At 36.3% G+C, this 20,592-nt stretch overlaps 1 protein-coding gene across 1 annotated transcript in view; it reads right to left on the minus strand.

The window, feature by feature from the left end:
• TXK (TXK tyrosine kinase) overlaps positions 1-20,592 on the minus strand; it is a 40,745-nt gene that overhangs the window by 10,570 nt on the left and 9,583 nt on the right. The window contains exons 5-9 of the mRNA XM_065907537.1: positions 17,621-17,675; positions 9,054-9,133; positions 8,048-8,175; positions 4,839-4,913; positions 1,930-2,101 (exon numbers count right to left, since the gene is read on the minus strand). Of these exons, the coding sequence (XP_065763609.1) occupies positions 1,930-2,101; positions 4,839-4,913; positions 8,048-8,175; positions 9,054-9,133; positions 17,621-17,675 (510 nt within the window). The remainder of the gene's footprint in view (positions 1-1,929; positions 2,102-4,838; positions 4,914-8,047; positions 8,176-9,053; positions 9,134-17,620; positions 17,676-20,592) is intronic.

Here is a 20,592-nt window from a genome sequence, read left to right on the forward strand (position 1 = left end):
AAGTCCCTTTGCCGTTCACCTGAAACTATCACCGCACTATTAATCGGCTGTGGTCTAATATAAAATAAAAAGTTTAAAAAAAGAAAAAAACTTTTTAGTCATCTATTTGTCAAAAGTTTATTGTTTCTTTTGTATTATAATATTCAGTCCCTAAAGCCCTTTTATGCCAACTAGTCAACTTGAACATGGAATAGAATATTCAAATTAATGTTTGTAACTTTAGGAGGTATATAATAAACTATATTTTGTTAGTCAAAAGTACCTTGAAATGTTACTTCTTTCCATTCATAAAGATAATACAAGATCAATGAATCAGGGAGATTAATTATATTAAAACAACATGTATGAGTGATTGATACATTCCCATATAATGAGCAAACAGAAACACTCCAGTAAGTAGGGGAGAAAGATATTCAAGAACCTATACATAATTTTAATTGTAGATATATGTATTATACGGTGGCACTAGTGGTGAAGAATCATCCTGCCAATGCAGGAGACACAAGAGACGGGTTCCAACTCTGGGAAGATTCCCTGGAGTAGGGAATGGCAACACGCTGCAGTGGTTCTCGCCTGGGAAACTCCATGGATGGAGGAGCCTGGCAGACTACAGTCTATGGGATCACAAGAGCCAGACACAACCGAGCGACTGAGCACACATATGTACATATTATATGTGTAGATTTTGTCTGATTTACCTTTCTAATTCATGAAGTGTATTTTCACTCAGGGGATGCAGCAAACATGTGTGCAGAATAATGGCAGGGGGGCAATTCTTTAAACGGAAAACTAATTTTCCACGAGAAAGCCACCAAATTGATATTCACATGTAAGCATTTAAGAATTAGAACATTACACTGTATTTGCTCAGTAAGACCACTAGCAAAAGTTTATCAGAAAAAAAGAAATAACCTTTATCAGAAATAAGGCAAGAACAAATAAATAAACCCTCACTTGTATGGTTCAGTCTAACAAATAGGACAAATATTTTTCAAGAGCACAGAAAGATGCAAACAGAAAAAGAACACTGTTGTTTGCTGTAACTTTAGGACCCATTAATAAAAATTCCTTTCTCATTTTAGAAAAATGCATATGATTCACTGTAGAACAAATATGTCATATTTATGTAAATTTGTTACTTAAATATTTTCAAACTCTGTAGTCTCCTTCTCTTCTAATTGTTCTTTTTTCCCATATGAGCATATCAAGTCAGAGTTTTTCATGTCGTCTGTGTGACCAGGCTGACCTCTCTCCTGAACTCTAGACTCATTACGCACCTGACCCTTGGTCATACTTGGCTACCCACTGGGTTTCTCAAATCCAACATGTCCAAAGTAGAATTGCTCATTTTTCCTCCAAAAATACTCCTCAGCCAGTCTCTCCCATTCTCCGCCTAATAGTGCACCCAAGACCTTGATTTTCACTTTTTGTTCCCCCAGTCTCCTTAAGTGATTTGCCACATCTAATTTATCAGCAAGTTCTGATAATTTTATCTCAACAATGTATCCTGAAACTATTCTCTTCTTTCCATCTCTGCTATCACTCCTTTCACCATCATCTTCCACCTGCTTTATCAAAAGGGCTCCTAAAAATGTATAATGAGATTTGAAATAAAAGTGAAATATTTTCCCCCAAAGTTTAAATTGCTCAAATTAGAAGTATATATTTAAACATCTCAGAAGAAGGATTTAAATTCTAATTTCTTCTTTTTGATAGAGATTCTAGGTGAGATTTTACAGGTGAGGAAACTGAAGCTTGGAAATATGAAATAACTCAAGCCACACAGAAGCCAAATAATTCACCCAGGTCCCACAACTAGCTTGGGCAGAGCTGTGACACAAATCCACTTGTGACTGACTCCAAAATCCATGTTCTTTCCATGACACCCAGATGTTGTGCCATACTTATCTGGGTTTTGTGTATACTTACATCATCACTTTAGCTTCTTCAATGAAATCCTCTTCAGACATGAAGCCTTCGTTGATGGCCTTGATAGCTACCTGGACGTGTGCTCGCCATTGGCCTAAATAGACCACCCCAAACTGACCGCTTCCAATCTGCTTCACAAAAGCCAACTCAGATGGATCTATCTCCCACTTTTCTGGAAAAGTAAAATATCCATGTTACAAGGAAAAATGTTAAATTTTAGAGCTAGAAAAGATCTAGGAATTATCTCGATCTATTTTATTTTTCAGAGAGGTTGAAAACATTTATAAATGAGTAGAAAGGGCCTGTTACCATTTTTAATACTATCACTGTGGCTTAAAAGTATAATTCCAGAATTCAAGTTTAAATGCAATAATTTCTAAAGGAATTTTATATGTTGAGTCATGCCATATAAACACATTTTTGTAAAATAAGTAAAAATAAACAAAGATACAAATCTCACTTACTTGGAGAGAAATTATGGGTATCAAAACAGGCTTTTTCTTTCCCAAGAGACCCAGAAGGAAACACTGCTCTGTGTCTTCTAAACTAAACCTGCCCAAACCAGATGTGGGACCTAAATTTGTATGTCCCTAGGCTGTGTTTGTTCTGATAAGTGAACTTGTGAGGTAGATAAAACCTCCGTTCCCCCCACCCCACCCCAGTGTCTTTTACTGTTCCTCTGCCACTCCCACCCCTAAAGGGTTTTTTTGCTCTTTCTATTTTGCAAAAAGTCTAAACAATTCATCAAATAAATATTTTCAATATTAAGATTCTAACCTATATCTAAGAGCATGTTTGAAATGAGATTTGCATTACTGAATATGTCTCATCCTATAGAAGCAAATCAGTGGGGGGGGGGGGGAGGACTATTTTTACATTAATGCTTTGGAAAACTCTGAGAATCATCTTAGCTTTTTAGTATCCCCTTTTATATAGCAATGCCACCATCTGCTGGAACTTTAAGATAATGCATTTAAAAGAATTGAAGGGAATTCCCTGGCTGTCCAGTGGTTAGGACTTCATGCTTTTACTCTCCAGTGCCCAGGTTGAATTTCTGGTCAGGGAACTAAGATCTCACAAGCTGTGAAGCACATTCTCCCCATCCCTCCCCGCCCCCGCCCAAAAAAAAGAATTATAAGGACTGATGGACCTTTGTATCAGGCTTTGCAAGGTACTCCCCTTTCCAAATAGTAGGTGTGTTTTTAAAGTAACATAGGAGAATATATTCATGACCTTGGGATTGGCATAGATTTATTCAATAGAATATAACCATAGGAGAAAATATTGATAAATTATACTTCATAAAATCTTATTTATCAAAAACAGCCCATTAAGAAAATGAAAAAGTAAGCCACAGACTGGGGGAAGATATTTCTTAAAATATATAACCAACCTAAGAAGTCCTTTTCAAAATAATAATAAATCAATTAGGAAAAGGCATATAATCCTATTTTTAAGTGTTAAATAAAAACTTGAATAGAGTTTTCTCTCACAAAAGAGAATACCCAAAATGGCAACTGAACCTATGAAAAGTTGATCAGGGAAATTGCATATTTAAACCAAAATGATATATGCACACATGCACTAGATTAGCTAAAATGTGAAGAAAAACCAAGCCAGAACAAACAAACACCACAGGAATACAAAACACTGGCAAGGACAAAGATGCGGAACAGTTGAAACTCACATATGTCATTGATTGAAATATAATTTGGGATAAGTATTTTGGAAAACTGACTAAGTCTGAGTGTGTGCATACTCTGTGACTGAGCAAATCTACTTCTAAGTATACATCCAACATTGTCTGGGCATAAATGTGATTAAACTTTATCAAAAGACAAACAAGAATGTTCATAATAATATTATTTAGAAAAGCGAATAATTGGTTACAACCCAAATGGCTGTATAAGGAAAAATGGGCAAGCCCATTGCAGTAGAGTCACAGAGCATAGCAGTGCAGCGCCGCACAGATGCACCAACCACGAGGTGGCTGGTTCCGACACCATGAGTGAATTCACTCACGGGCCGGTGGGAGAAAGAAGTCAGACATGGATGCACTGTGTTGAATTTTGTTTATATAAAGTAATCAAAATGAGACAAAATTAATCAGACTCTAGACTTATAAAATTATATACTGGTAAGGATATTTAAATTTTGAAAAGTTTATTTTTTTAATGAATGAGGACCATATTTAACTTATATAAATTGCTGACGATAGAATTTTTAAACATGTAGTATTTATGGGGTAGAGGAATAATCTAAGCACCCATAAAACTCTGGAATCACGTTTCCATCCCAATTCAGAGACTGAATCCTGGGTACCTGCTACACAATAATTGTGGGGATTTTTTTGTTTTTTGTTTTTTATTTTTTTAGCATATTCTTAGTCCCCATAGTGAGATAAATTTAAGGAAATAAAGTATCATCAAATTAGAAAGAAATATTCTTTGGCTCTTATTTATTCTCATAGATGTGCAACTACCACATTCACTAGAAAATAGTTCAAATCAAACTTCACCCAAGTTCTATTTGAAAAGGTGAAAAGGACAAATTTAGCAGCTCATTTTAGTAGGTCCCATTGGGAAGAAGTCATTTCCCAGTCACCCACATAAGTAGAGAGCAAGAACCCAATCATTCAAATAAAAAGAATTGGAATTTATCAAACAGGTTCCAAATAATGTATAATGAAACTTGAAGCAAAAGTGAAACATTTCCCCCAAAGTTTAAATGCCCTTATGAGATGCATTTAAATGCATTTAAATCTCAGAAAGAAGATTTAATCTTTGAGGAGAAAACATATATCAAGACAGATATCTCTAAAGAGCTGACAATTTAAAGAACATAGAGGGAACTTGGGGTAAACTCTTCACTGGATTCGATTTTTACTTGAGCACACATGCATACTTTACCATAACTAAAACCAGCTGTGGCCGGGAAACAACTGCCCATCAGACCAACTGGGTAACGGAGACGGGACAAGAGCCCTGGGGAGAAAGAGAAACCAGCATTTCAATCCTAGCTCCTGGTACAAGAGAAAAAGCCAAATATACCAGAAGATGGAACCATTCCCTAAACAGATCAGCCAAAGAAAGTATTCTACAGCTAGTCTGTTTGCTTATTTTTCCTATTTGAAAAAGACTTCTCATGATATAGTATATGCTCATTGAACACAAGTTAAAGAATCCAAGAAAATACAAAAATGAAAAGGTTACTTACAAAATTTTAGTATCCAGAGATACTTTGTTACCATTTTTGGGACCATCTTTGCAAAAATCTCTATCTGTGTATTTGAACGTATATACACATCTGATATGTTTCATGGAAATGCCAATGTTTTGCTATAAACTTCTTCCACTCAACAAATAATCGATAAACATCAATGACTATAAATAGACCTTAAAATTATTTCCAAGATTTCACTGTAGGAAAACATGCTGTGTGCTGAGGGGAGTGAGATGGGGGTAAGAGCAAGGTAAGCAAAAGGATGAAACTGAGATAGCTCGTGTTTGGTGACGGATTTTCTTTTAATTTTTTAAAACAGAATACAGTTGATGCACAATATTATATAAGTTACAGCTGTACAATAAGGTGTTTCACAATTTTTAAAGGTTACACTCCACTTACAGTTACGATAAAATATTAGCTATGAGTCTCTATGTTGTACAATATATCCTAGCAGTTTATTTTGCACATAGTTTATATCTCTTAGACTTCAATTTTCTTAGTGAAGTAGAGAGGCAATTTGCTGATGGGCAGTGGGTAATACTGGAAAGAGAGTTTTTGAGAATGGTAGAAGTTTGAACAGAAAACAGGAGAGGATGCTTACTAGTGACTCTGAGTGACTAGTGACTCTAATCCCTCGAGTCTAATTAGGGATTAATCCCTAGTCTAATTAGACTAGTGAGTCTAATCCCTAGTTGGGATTAGAGCCCTCATCAAATTGGGACTCTATAACACACGATCCAAATAAAAACACAAGAGGAATTGCTTTAACACCCTAACACTTCCCTCTGAATTCAAAGTTTTTGTTTGCCAAATATTTTTATTCTGTGAATTACTACCAACAGTTTAGTGACAGTGTATCTCTCTGATAGAAACAAAAAAAGTCTGTCACTCTCTTTGCACTATCCTTACTTCTGGTAAGGAGATGGATTGTTATGAGCTAAAGTGACCAGAAGTCAAAAAGTAGATGGGTCAGTCATGGGTTCCAAGACTCTTCTAAAATGGTCTCTCCAATCATCTAATTTGCTTCTTTCTGGAAAAGACAGCAGTCACTAAACACAGACTGTGGAGCCAGTGGGTTTAATGGCTCCAATGGTTTCATAATTTCTGTGGTTTCAAATCTTGGCTCAAATACCTATTAATGGTGTGACCTTGAGCACAAATCATGCCTGAGCTTCCTCATCTGTGAGATGGAGATGTCAACAGTATCAACCTCATTGGATTTATCTGAGGATTAAATAAATAAATAGACATAAATAGGGTCTGGCCCAAAGTAAGTCTTCAGTAAATACTAGTTGATTCTGGATCCCGTGCCTTTCCTCTCATCATTTTTCTTCCTCTTTGTCTTATCTCTTTTCTACTTTCTTTTCTCTCTAACAGCAGCCATAGTTATAAGTTTTCAACTCCTGTTTTTCATCTTCTTATTGTTTGATCTAGCTTTAATTTTAAAAGTTATCTGTATGGTATTTCATACACTGTAAGAATAATTTATGTATATGTATATTGTAATAAAAAAAAAAAACCTAGGGCAATCTATAAAGCAGAAAACAAAAGTTTTCCTTACCCTCAGTCTCCTTCCCCAGAGGTAAACATTGACAGTTTATAGTCTGTTATCATCTTATTAGTTCAAAAATTATAATCTAAATTTAACAGAATTTTCCTAGGCACACTTGTCTGTGTGAATGTGTATTATTCTACAAAAGTGAGGCTATAAATACACTGTTTTGCACCTTTTCCCTTTACTGAACCATTTGTCACTAACAGCTTTCAGGTTAGCACATCCTGGTCTGCCACAGGACTTTTTTTAGCCTCACCACCACAAACACTGAGTTTCTTAAATTTCATCTTTGAAGGAAGAGGAAAGCAGAGTGTGAAGAAGAAAACTCAGACCTGATCTGATTTCTAAAGGTTTCTGTCTCTGGCCACAAATGCGTCTTCACTGGCCTCACTCACACATGCTGCCACTGCCTCTCTAACCAAACGCCCAGTGACCGCCGGGAGCATCCAGGTGGGCTCAGCCCGTAAGTGTATAAAGTTTCCATGGATCTATCCCTGATATATAAAACCAGTGTAATAGAAAAGTGACTGCTTTCCAAAAGGGATTCTTTTTGTCAATACAACTTTTCATGAGAAAAATATTTAAAAAAAAAAAGAAAGAAAAATCTTAAAAAGTACTGTGCATCAAGAAATCAAAACAATATGAACTTTACATTGGGTTCCAAATTCTATCATGTTGAGGTAAAGAGATTTCCCTTGGACTCAGAGTAGTCCAGAATAGACTGAATGAGGGCTGAAGGTCAGAGCTGTGATTGTAATTGTGATGGAACTTTCTAGAATCTTACACCTTTCCACAGATGATAGGTTTGCAAAAGTAGCCATTATTGCAAATAACAGCAAGAGTAGGGGGTTAAATATGCCTCTGGTATGATATATTTAAGTCAGATTATAACTGTGAAAGACTGCCTGCTCTCCAAACAGGAAATAACAGAGAATGAGACATTTAAGGCTGATTTTCTACTACAGCTGTCTAGAGAGCAAATTTATAGGGGCAAAGAAAAAAAAGCATGATTCTTTAAGACATTTGAAATTTTGTTACATTTAGCACCATGTAAATTTCAAGAACAAATGTATAGTGACTAAATGGCCTTTTGAATCTTTGCCATGTATCTTTTTTCTAACCTGGCAGAAATGTAAAAAATCAACTACCTCTTGCCCCTCTGACTAGAAAAACAAAAAAACATCACTGAGGAGGAGAACTTCTCAGAAGACAGGTTGTCTTTCAAGCCCTTATACATTTCTTCAGGGATATTTGTTCCTGTTAAATGTCTGACCAAAGACACATAACCTGCCTGGGGCCTGGCTCCCCAACTCTCCCAGCCTGAATTTTCCAACTTACCGGCTGCATTGTGCTGGTGATACCAGATCAACTCAGGGATTGATTGAAACAGGTGTCTTTCAGCCACGTACCACTGTCCTGAGTCATTCCTTTTAATTTGATAATGCTTGATGGTAGCCTCCATATTTCTACAACCAATAAAATGTGAGTTTGTAAACAAGCAAAAGATTACTTTGGAACCTAGTCAATCATTAAGCAACAGGACTAACTTCAAAACCTCGTATCCTCACTACACACTGAAAAGTAGTAGGGTTACAATAAACAGGTCCTCACCAACGCTGGGAAAATTCCACGCTATGGCATTCAGGCCTTAGATTTAAATATAACTTCAGCCAAAGATGTCTAGGTGACAAGTCTAGTGTTCAAAAATGTACAGCTTGTAATGGACACTTACAAGTATCTACTGAACCAGGTATCAGTCCAATGAATAAACAAATGCACTGTGAGAGATGTGAGACAAAGAAAGGAGGAAAACCAGCACAGGGTGTCTTGATGAGCAGGTTTGTTAATCCCTTTAGGAAACCATGAGAGGCTGTGGAACACACCTCGGAGTTGGCCCACTAAAGTGCAAAGGAGCTGAGGACTCTACCTCTTGTTTCACATGGATGGAGGGTCACTCCTACAATGCTCTTAGTCACTTCCAGCCCACCCCCGGGGGACCACAAGAACCCATAGGCTGCATACAAGAGAGCTCTCTGTAGGTAAACCCTGGGCTTAACCAAGGTATACAAGGAAAGCGTCAGCAGTGTGTGCTACAGCTAATCAAATCTCCTTACTTGATACTTGAGAAAAGGAGACGAGAGAGTGTAAGAACTTACACTTAATATCACACACAGAGCTTCTTAGGGGATAAAATTAGTTGGGAACCAATTAGTTGTCCCAATATCCAGGGCAGCAATTTTCTATGTTAGGCTCTCACTTCTATTCTCTTTGTGATGGTGTCTCCTTAACAATGAATATCCTAGTGATTGTTATTTTTAAAGTGACCAAAATCACAATTGCTTACCTCTTATCTCTTATAAACACAGAAATGGTGTAGGATCCCAAATGTCTTGAATCTCTGACAATAAATGCACCTTCTTTAGACTGCAAAACAATTCATTCATTGTACATGTTTATTCCTTATTTGGAAGAAAGACAAATATCTCCATAATAAAAACTAAAGCTATACTGACTTACTATAGAAGGATGATATTGTTTTTATAAGTACACACAATCTTATCTCTTAAATCCTTACAGATTTAGATATCATACCTATAAAATAAAATTGGGATAAGAATCTGCAATGTGTGAGCATTTTAAAACTTCACTTATGATTTTTCTAATACTGCATTTGACAACCTTGTACCCCACCATTTAGTTATTTTTGTATATTGATTAAGTGATAGATAAAAGAGCTGATGAATAAGAAGAACTCTGAAACAGATGGACAGAATTTTTCTTTACAGGAAAAGAAACAATATGGCAAATGGGGGTGAGGGAGGCAGGGAGAAATACATCTGGGAAGCTGAGGAATGGAGAAAAAAGACCAGTTTATGACACAGATGGAAAGAGAATAGACTTGGAGAAGTATTGAGAGAAGAGCAAGGAGAACCATTTTCTTTGCTCTAAGGATACAGGCTTCTTGGGTGGTACTAGAGGTAAAGAGCCCACCTGCCGATGCAGGAGACACAAGAGATGCAGATTCGATCCCTGGGTTGGGAATATCCTCTGAAGAAGGGCATGGCAACCCACTCCAATATTCTTGCCTGGAAAACCCTATGGACAAAGGAGCCTGGTGGGCTACAGTCCATGGGGTTGCAGAGTTGTGCACGAGTGAAGTGGCTTAGCATGCATGCAGGGATGTAGGAGAGACAGAGGGAGACACGGCAAGAGGGAAGAATATTATAGGAAGTTTGATGTTTACATTATCAGTTGGATCCCCAATGACATTCTTTAGGCTTTGGGTGGCTCAGATGGTAAAGAATCTGCCTGCAATGCGAGAGACCGAAGTTTGATCCCTGGGTCAGGAAGATTCCCTGGAGAAGGGAATGGCAACCCATTCCAGTATTCTTGCCTGGAAAATCCCATGGACAGAGGAGTCTGGCAGGCTATGGTCCATGGGGTCGCAAAGAGTCAGGCAGGACTTAGCAACTAACACTTTTGGCATTCTTTGAAACTACTTTTAAATAAACTTGAAGGGTGGACTGCTTGGTTTGGTTTGTTAGATATCATTTTCTAAAAAAATCTTTACCTCTATTAAGTTTGCTTACATTCATGAAGAGGAAAATATCTCAGACCTTGTCAAACTCATGAACATTTACACTTATGAAGCACTGGTGAGAATTGCACAACACTAACAACATGATGTGACCCCTCAAGAGGAACATAATACATTGTCTCCTCCTTCCAGATGCTTACCAAGAAACAAGCCTTTTCTGGTCAGAGTTTTTAACCAGTGGTACAGTAGAGAACCCAGAAATAAACCCATGCTTATATGGTCAAATAATCTGTGACCAAAAAAGGGCAAGAATACACAACAGGGAAAGACAGCCTTTTCAATAAACTGCAATGGGAAAACTGGAGAGCCACCTGCAAAGGAATCAAATTGGGCTACTTTCTGCCACAACGTATCAAAATAAACTCAAAGTGGATTAAAGACTTAAATGCAAGACCTGAAACCATCAAAGTCCTAGAAAAGAACACGGGCAGTTTGCTCTCTAACATTGGTCTTAGCAACTTTTTTTGGATTTGTCTTCTCAGGCAAAGGAAACAAGCAAAAATGAACAAGACTACATTAAACTAAAAAGCTTCTATATAGTGAAAGAAATGACCAACAAAATGAAAAGGCAGCTTACTGAAAGGGAATAGATATTTACAAAAGATATATCTGATCAGGGGTTAGTACCTAAAATATACAAAGAACTCATACAACTCAACATCAAAAAACAAACAATTCTGTTTAAAAATGGGCAGAGGACCCGAACAGACATTTTTCCAAAGAAGACCTATAGATGGCAAACAGACACATGAAAAGATGTTCAATACCACTAATTATCAGGGAAATGCAAATCAAAACCACCTTGAGATATCACCTCACACCTGTTAAAAAGGCTGTCATCAAAGAGACAAGAGTTGCCAAGGGTGTGGAGAAAAGAGAGCCCTTGTGTACTCTTTGTTGGATGACAAATCGGTGCAGTCACTATGGAAAATAGCATGAAGATTCCTCAAATAGAACTACCACATGGTCCAGTAATTCTACTTCTGGGTATTCACCCAAAGAAAACAAAAACATTAATTTGAAAAGATACATGTTCATAGCAGCATTATTTACAATAGTCAAGATATGGAAGCAACCTAAGTGTCCATTGATAGATGAATGGATAAAGAAGATGTGGTAGACATATACAATGGAATATTACTTAGCCATAAAAAATAATGGAATCTTGCCATTTGTGACAATATGGACAGACCTAGGGAGAATCCCAGGGATGGCGGAGCCTGGTGGGCTCTGTCTATGGGGTCCCACGGAGTCGGACATGACTGAAGCGACTTACGGCAGCAGCAGCAGAGGGTATTATGCTAAGTGAAATAAACCAGACCAAGAAGGACAAATACCATATGATCTCACCTATATGTGTAATCTAAAAAGCAAAGCAAACAAAACAAAAACAGACTCATAGATACGGAGAACAAATGGGTGGTTGCCTGATGGGAGGAGGTGGTAGGGAGCAAGAACTAGGTGAAGGGGACTGAATTACAAACATCCTCTTAGAAAATAAATAAGTCACAGGGATGTAATATACAACATAAGAAATACGGTCAATAATATTGTAGTAATTTTGTATGGGGACTGCTGCTGCTGCTGCTAAGTCGCTTCAGTCGTGTCTGACTGTGTGAGCCCATAGATGGCAGCCCACCAGGCTCCACCATCCCTGGGATTCTCCAGCAAGAACACTGGAGTGGGTTGCCATTTCCTTCTCCAATGCATGAAAGTGAAAAGTGAAAGTGAAGTCATTCAGTGTCCAACTCTTCGTGACCCCATGGACTGCAGGCTACCAGGCTCCTCCGTCCATGGGATTTTCCAGGCAAGAGCACTGGAGGGGGGTGCCATTGCCTTCTCCGGTATGGGGACAGATGGTGACTAGATTTACAGTGATCATTTCATAACGTATGCAAATATCAAATCACTATGCAGTACACCTGAAACTAATACAATATTGTAAGTCAACCACGTTTCAGTGAAAAAGGAAATTCAAGTACAAATGAAAAAATCTAGAATATGGACACACTACTTATTAGGACCTCTGCTATATAGTTCAGGCAATATTCAGAAATAAATTCACAGTCTTTTTATATCAATAAATGAGAAGAATACAAAATAAACATATCCAACTCAAGAAGTTAGGTTAAGAATTATAAAATAAACTCAGGTAAAGTAGAAGAAAAGAATTAATAAAAGTAAAAGCAGAAAATAATAAATTATAAAAACAAAAATATAATACAGATAGTAATTACATCTGTATTCAATCGTAACAGTATTCAAAGTATAGTAATATTATACTTTACTATAGTAAAGTAATAGTAATTCAAAGTCTGGTTGTCTAGGGAAAAACAATAAAATAGGTAACCTACTAGTTAACCTAATCAATAAACAGTGGAGGAAATCTATTAAAAATGTCACAAGGATTCAGAAAAAGGTAAAGAATTTTCTTGGCTGTATATAATATATTTGAAAGCTTGAATAAAATGGAAAAATAGCTAGCAAAACATAAAATTTGTCAAAATTGATTCCAGGAAAGCTAGAAATCTTAATGGACCTAATAAACTGAAAAGTGGATAAGGTTTTAAAAGAGCTTCAACATTAGAAGGAGCTACTGTTATACCGTGATGTTACTAAATCTTAAAAAAAAAGGTAGATAGATCAATTAAATAATTCCAGAGCATATGAAAAGAAAAAAATCTTCCAAATCATACAAAGTAGACTCAATACCTACACTGTAACACAGTAGGGACTTCACAAAAAGGGGGAGCCACCAACCAGTCTGCACGCATGTCAGTGCGAAGCCCTGACTAAATACTAAGACCGGATCCAGTAGCACAACAAGAGAATAATACACCGTAATCAAGAGGGGCTACACTCAGGGATGCAAAAGTAACATAACATTAGGGATTTTATTAATACGATTCAACATTTAATAGATCTGAGAAGAAAAATCTTACAAAAATCTCCATAGATGTTGAAGAAGCACTTAATTTCAATTTCTATTATTGTTTTTTTAATTCTTTATAAAATGGGAATATATATATATATATATATATGTATATATATATATATATGTTCTTTAACACAATAGCCATTATTTACTTTGGTCCCAAGTCCAGCATCATGCTTTATGTGGAAATCATTCTGACTAAAATTGGGAAAAAAGAAATGCCCACTGTCAGCACTGGTATTTAAACCTGTTCTGAGAAACTAGCCAGTGCCATTAAATGAGGCAGAAATTAGAACCCTGAAATAAAATTGTAAAAGAGGGTTGAAATAATCTGTTTGCTACTGCTAAGATTACGTACTTAAACCTAAGAGCATCAACTGAAAAACTACTACAAAACAATATTTGAGCCACACTCGCCTTCTGTGATGGCCCATATTCTGTCTGTGGGGTGTGTTTCTCTCTCAATAAATCCACTTCTTACCTATCAAAAAAAAAAAGCTTTGAATTCATTAAAGTCATCAGTTACAAAATTAATTCATAGAAATCAAGAGATTTCAAAAGTAAAAATAAAAATATATGCCCATTTATAATAGAAAAAAAGAGATAAATTATTTTAATATAAATTAAAAAATACATGTGCAAGAGTTAAGTGAAGAAAACCTTAAAATTCTCTTGAAAAATACAAAAGCATTTACTTTTTCTAATTTGGTCTTTCATTCATCTAATATCAACTTTTGCTTGAGGTTTGGGTCTAATTTTGATTTTTTTCTATGTGAATAATTAATATATAGGTCCTGGAACAAACTGGTCCCCAAACCACACTGATTTGTAATGCATAAATAGTCCCTAAATTAATCTGTAAATTTAATGCAAACAACAGGAAGGTTTCTTAAACAAGGCAAATTAATTCTGAAGTTTGTACAGACAAAGCATATATTTTCAGAAAGTTTCCTAAACAGAGAGACCAGCCAGAGGAAGCGTCATGTCTAAAGCGGGAAAATGCACAGTTCTGCACAGCAGGAACTAGCCCAGCGTTGTAAAGCGGCTCTGAGTCAAGTTTAAAAATAAGTGAGCTAAAAACTGACAACTGTCAATATCTCCGATGCTAAGATAACTGGGTGCCACCTAGTGCTTGATTTCCGCAGCTACTAACCTCACATTTTCAAAACTGCTACTATTAAAAAGTCCAGGTTTTAAAAACTGCATTTTGGAAACAACATTTTTGTTGATATGTTTATAGTGGCAGAATAAGATCATGAAAAGAATGCATGTGATATCAAAATTAGTATGAAAATAGCCACATGCCCCTTAAATATGAAAAAGAGACCAATCATTTTTCACTGCAAATGCAGACTTCTGCTTCCCTTAAATTTCACCAAAATCTCAAGGGAACATCTATGTAACTGGAATGTACAACAACTCACTATAAAGTCAACAGGCTAGTCAAAATTAGGGCTTAATTATAATCCACGATGAGTGTACAGCAAATGGTGTGTTCAAAACTTCCATTTACTTACTCAAAGTGGTCAAAGGGAGAAGGCAATAATGTATTTTTTTCTCTTTCTTACAAGGGTAGATATGGTCTTTGTCAGACTATTTTATGAAACTTTAACTAACCTTCAAGAAACAAATAATGTCTATCTGATATAAACAATTTCAGAGATTAGAAAAAGAGATTAAAAAACCCACATTCCAATTCATTTTATGATGCTAGGATAACATTTATACCAAAACCAGACAAAGAGAACAGAAAATTAGAAGCTGGGCTCACTTTGAACTTAACAGGAAAAATGCTAAATTGAGGAAAGCCAAACTAGCAATATATATTTTAAATGACTCATAACCAAATAAAATTTAAACCAGGAATAATTTAAAAAATAAAAATTGGAAAATATGTAAATTACACAAATATTTTAAGACATATAGGAAAAATATGTATGTATTTAAAACATCATACATACATTCTTCAGACAGATTAAAGTCCTAAATGTGAAAGCACATCTTTAAAACATTTAAAGAAAAATATAAAATTCCTTTATGACCTCAGAATAGAGAGGAATCTCTTACAGTAAATAAAACAAAACAAAAAGCAGATATCATAAAGAAAAATATTGAGAGATTTGACATTAACATTTAAAAATTTTTGTATACGACAATAGTCTAAGGTTTACAAAAAGCCAGAAATCCGAAAAATATCATTGCAACACATAATGCCCAAAGATTGGTATTCAGAATATATATCTTAAGTACAACACATATTGATCAGTGTAAAAAACCAAACACATAGGAAAATGAGCAAAGGATATTAACAGGCATGTAACAGCAGAGGCAGCACAACTGGTCAAAGACACATGGAAAGTTACTTCAATTGAACTGTTTACCAGGGAAATGTACATTTTAAAACACAGAGTTTTTTCACTCAATGAACTGGGGAGAAAATGTGAATCTACCCACTGTCAGTAAGAATGTGAGTGAGTGCTAATCACTCAGTGTGTCTGACTCTTTGCAGCCCCATGGTTATAGCCTGCCCGCCTCCTCTGCCCATGGGGTTTCCCAGGCAAGGATACTGGAACAAGCTGCCAAGTCTTCCTCCAGGGGATCTTCCCAACCTAGGGATCGAACCCAGGTCTCCTGCATTACAGGCAGATCCCTTACCATCTGAGCCATGAGGAAAGTCCATGTAGGAAACCAGTTTTTTCACTCCCTGTAAGAGTATAAATTGGTCTAAGTACCTGAATCCTGATTTGAATACACAGTATCTAGTAATGTTAAATCTGTACATCTCCTCTGACCAGATGATTCCATTTTGGAATGTAATTGAAAGAACCCCTTGCCCTTGTATACAAGATGACATGAACAAGGATGTTCTTTGCAGCACTGTTTGTAAGAGCAAAAAATTAGAAATGATTAGAATGTTTATCTACAGTGAAATTGATACATTTTGATATACTCATAATGAAATAGTATACAATAGTTGAAGGTATGTGTTTGATCCATGTGTATGCCTAAGAATTAAATAGAAAATATACTGTTTGGTTAAAAAATCAACATACATGTGCTCTCCTTGACATCAAATATTAAAACACGTAAACAAGCACTGTAGGTTGTTTATGCACATACATGTGATAAAAGTATAAACCCATGGACAAAATGGGAACACGCCCCTCTATTGTGGTTGCTCTGAGAAGGAAGGACCAAAAAGATAAGGGAGAGGGTGGCCTCAACAGTTTCTGGAATGTCTTATCTTATTACAGAATGCTATGATCAGTGCTACTATTTGTGATATCTGGGTTGTGGGTATGGGGGCTTTGCCATAAAATGCCCCACTCTACTCTTGGTAGGTAGGTCAGCTCCTCACCCTGTTCTGGCTTCCTCTCAGATGCAGAACCTCATGTAGAACCCTCTCAGCCCAGTGATTCGGTCCATATTGCCTGTGATAAGCTTGCTTTCCGTGGACCGAATGGTCCACTTGCTTCCTCCAGTGTTGCCTGCCTATCACCACGCCTTCCTTGTCCGTTCTGAACCAACTAATACATAACGCCGCCATGCCGGGCAGGTATCACAGTTGCCGCCATGCTCCCTTTTCTTGTAGCCAACAAGACCGGGCCAGACCTCCAACCTCCATCCCCACCAGCCCCTGAGAGGCCTGTGTTCCTCGTGCTCAGCCTATCCCCCAAATACTAACTGAATCTTCCCTGTGTCATAGGTCATTACTGGCACTGAGTTTTGAGTTACAGAACTGACTTTTTTCTCACTCATATTACTAGATTTCCTCAACATGTGACATCAGGTCATAATGGCACGCATACTTCTCAGCTACTTTCTAGTTTTGACTATTCATTTACCCACAGCTGATACCGTCAGTGGGAAATTTAAACTATACTCAGTTCTGTTTTGTTTTGACCTAAATGAGCAGTTTTGATCCAAGTGTGATATTCTGGCTGCTCCACTCTTCCTTCTGTTCCCAAGAATGAAGGCGTAGCTGCACGCACTTTTCTGTATCTGTGCTTTTTATGAGTCTAAGCTGAGCTCAGGAGGACAGAGTATCTCTTGGACTGACATTGATGCAAATGTATACAGGCAGTTCAAATAGAGACCCTTCTGGCAGAATGCACTTTGCAGTGAATGAAGCAGTTTTGGTATGTTAGAGATGAAATCATTTCAGGAGAAAGATATGTGAAATTGCAGTGAAAATCAATGGAAAAAATGATTTGATACAAATTAATCTAGTTTATAATTTAATAGAAAATGTAGTAGCAGTAAAGTTGTAATAATATTTTAGAAAAAATCAGGAAGTGATAAAACATTTTAGCTGAGTATTTATAATTTACCTCTCAGAAATTTTGAAATTCCACAAAATTACTTATGAATAAATTACCTCTTGTCTCAAAAGATGTTCTGCCTGATTTCTAGTAATATTCCTATGGTACCACCTGTAAAAGCAATACAAATAATTTTTAAATGTTATATATCATTTATTTCCAGAAAAAAACCTGTTCCATTTCCTTCATTTTAAAAAACACACTCCAGAACTGATTTTATAAATGGACTGATTAATTCACATAAACAATAATGTACTATAATAATATATCAATTGGTTTAACATAGTTATATTAATTACAAGCCAGTATCTCATTTTTCTACCATATTTCAATTCAACTTTCTGAAACACACTTGGTTTAACACACTTAATTTTGAATGGTAAAAAAAAAATTTTTTTTGAATGGTTTAACTTCCTGAAAATTTCCATGAAATGTATGTGGTTAAAAAGTCATCATCTTCGATAAACACTTTCCTGAGCTTTGGTTAAACCCAACTAAAACATACCCATTTTTTTCCCCTCAGGAATATCTTATTTGCATGCTTTTATATGTGCTGTTACCTTTCCAAACTTAAAACTCACACTGATTTATCTGATTCTTCTAAATATGTTGTTGCTGTTTAGCTGCTAAGTCTTGTCCGACTCTTTTGCGACCCCATGGACTGTAGCTCGCCAGACTACTCTGTCCTTGGGATTCCCAGGCAAGAATGCTGGAGTGGGTTGCCATTTCCTTCTCCCAGGGATCTTCCCCAGTCAGAGGTTGACTCTCATCTCCTGCATTGGTAGGCAAATTCTTTACCACCGAGCCACCTGGGAAGCTCCAAAGTATGCTACCTTGTAGTAAAATTAGTAACTTAATAGAGTAAATGGAACAACCCTAACACTAACCCTAACCATCCCACACCCTCCTGGGCCTCATATTCTCCACATTTTTCCTTCAACGCACTAAACTTCCACCACATTGGAATTCTTTCCTGGCTGAAATTCACCAAGCCCTTTTTTGCCTCCAGACTTCCTGTTATCTCTGCATGAAACATGGCATTAAATGACCTTAAAATATCAGAGGTTCACACAGTAATCATAATTAATGAACACTGTAATTTAAACATACGGTTTGGGGACTTCCCTGGAAGTTCAGTGGTTAAAACTTCATCTGGCAATACAAGGGGTGTGTGGGTTTGATCTTGATCCAGGAGCTAAGATCTCATATATCTCAGGGCCAAAAGACCAAAAACAAAGCAAAAGCAATGCTGTAACAAATTCAGTAAAGATTTTTTTTTAATGAAAAAAAAATGGTCCATATTAAAAATATTTAATAAAAATTTAAAAAAATTTAAAATAAACAAACACGGTTTGATGTGACAACACCTAAGCAGTAAGCAAATGTACAGGAAAGAGAGAGGAAACAACAGTAGAACAATGGAGAGGAAAAAAAAAATGGAAATACTTTCATTTCAAAATAAGATTTTAAAAAGAAGTTAATTCAATATTACCAGAAATACTATTTTTGTGGACAGCGGAAGAAAGGGTGTGTGTATAACCAGGCATTAAGTCAAGTGGGGGGGCCCAGTGGTGGCTGAATGAGACTCGTATCTGCCTGGGGCAATGGAACCTGTGTCCTCATGTGGACTTCCCCTAACCTTCTATAGTAGAAAGCTGCCACTAACCAGCATGGCCAGGTTTTAAAATATTAATATTAATGTGCTCAAATTGAAAACGGTCTTTTAAAAAGATGAACCACAGAGGACAGGGGATGATTACAGATGATTCTAGTCAAAGTCCTATAACTACTTATTGCTAATAGGAACAAGAGTAACTGTGAATTTAGACTGTGCCTATCATTCAATACTTGTTAATGAATATTCACATTGTGAGAGGGAATTTCAAGATGAGTCTGAGACCTCTTGCTGTACAAAGAAGAAATTCTTTCAAAATAAGTGAGGCAGAGTTAAATTCACAGGGGACCAGTTTAAAGAGCCCCCCATACTGGCCAAGTTATGAAATATTGGTGCTAAAAAGAGACTAGTGATTATAGCTGACTGAAATAGACTGAAGCTGTGGAAAGAGAAGACTGCATAATGACACTCAAAAGGGAGGAATTAACATAAACTGATTTTTTTCTAAATAATGTTTCTTTACCTGCTATCATGTTATTATTAATTCTGTGGCTTTGTACTTATTATAGTGATAAACAAACTATATTAACTGTGATTAAATATAAACTAAAAATCCATCCGTGAGGAAGTCATTCTCAGAATGACTTCAAAGTAGTAACAAAAGAACCAGATAGAAGTATATGATGAATTTAAGATCAACAATTAAAATAAGGCAGAATTCCATCTGTATTATGATAATGATACGTAAAAGGCAGAAAAGGGATAAATGTAATTTAGAGAAGGTTGAGGCATGGTATTTCAGAATTTCAACTATTTAAATCAGATGATAAAAAGTAGAAGAGTTTTTTGTTTTGTTTTGTGTTTTTCAAATAGGTAAGGCTGCAAATTCTTTATTGAGACAACACTGATTACAAAACTAATATTGAATGTCAGTAGAAGCCCCAATACACAGGACTGGGGTAGTGATTTTATTAATACATTTAAAAAAATCTACTACATCTAACTGTGGTTGAGTACAACCATCACATATGGAACATATATGTAAGCCTCTCATGTGCCAGTCTTAGATTCCTAATAAGTAAAGAACAGTATTGTGGCTTTGAGTTTTAGACCTGGAAACCCTATTAGATCTGAGAAGGTTAATTTGCTTCACTTGGTGACTTTCTGACCCTGAGAATATTAAGCATTTAGTGTAGAGAAAATGAGATAAATCAGACTATATATCCATAGCTCAGGATAATCAATGTCTGCTATTTAAAATATTAGATATTATATATATTTAAGAGAATCTGCCATATCAGGTTTTTGTCTTTGCTTTAAGATTTATAACTAATCCTCAACTTGTTTACCAGCTGAGCCACAAGGGAAGACCCTGATAGGTCAGTTGGTAAAGAATATGCCTGCAATACAGGA

This window comes from Muntiacus reevesi, chromosome 16 (genome assembly GCF_963930625.1).
Source record: "Muntiacus reevesi chromosome 16, mMunRee1.1, whole genome shotgun sequence".
In the NCBI taxonomy this organism is placed as follows: Eukaryota; Metazoa; Chordata; class Mammalia; order Artiodactyla; family Cervidae; genus Muntiacus; species Muntiacus reevesi.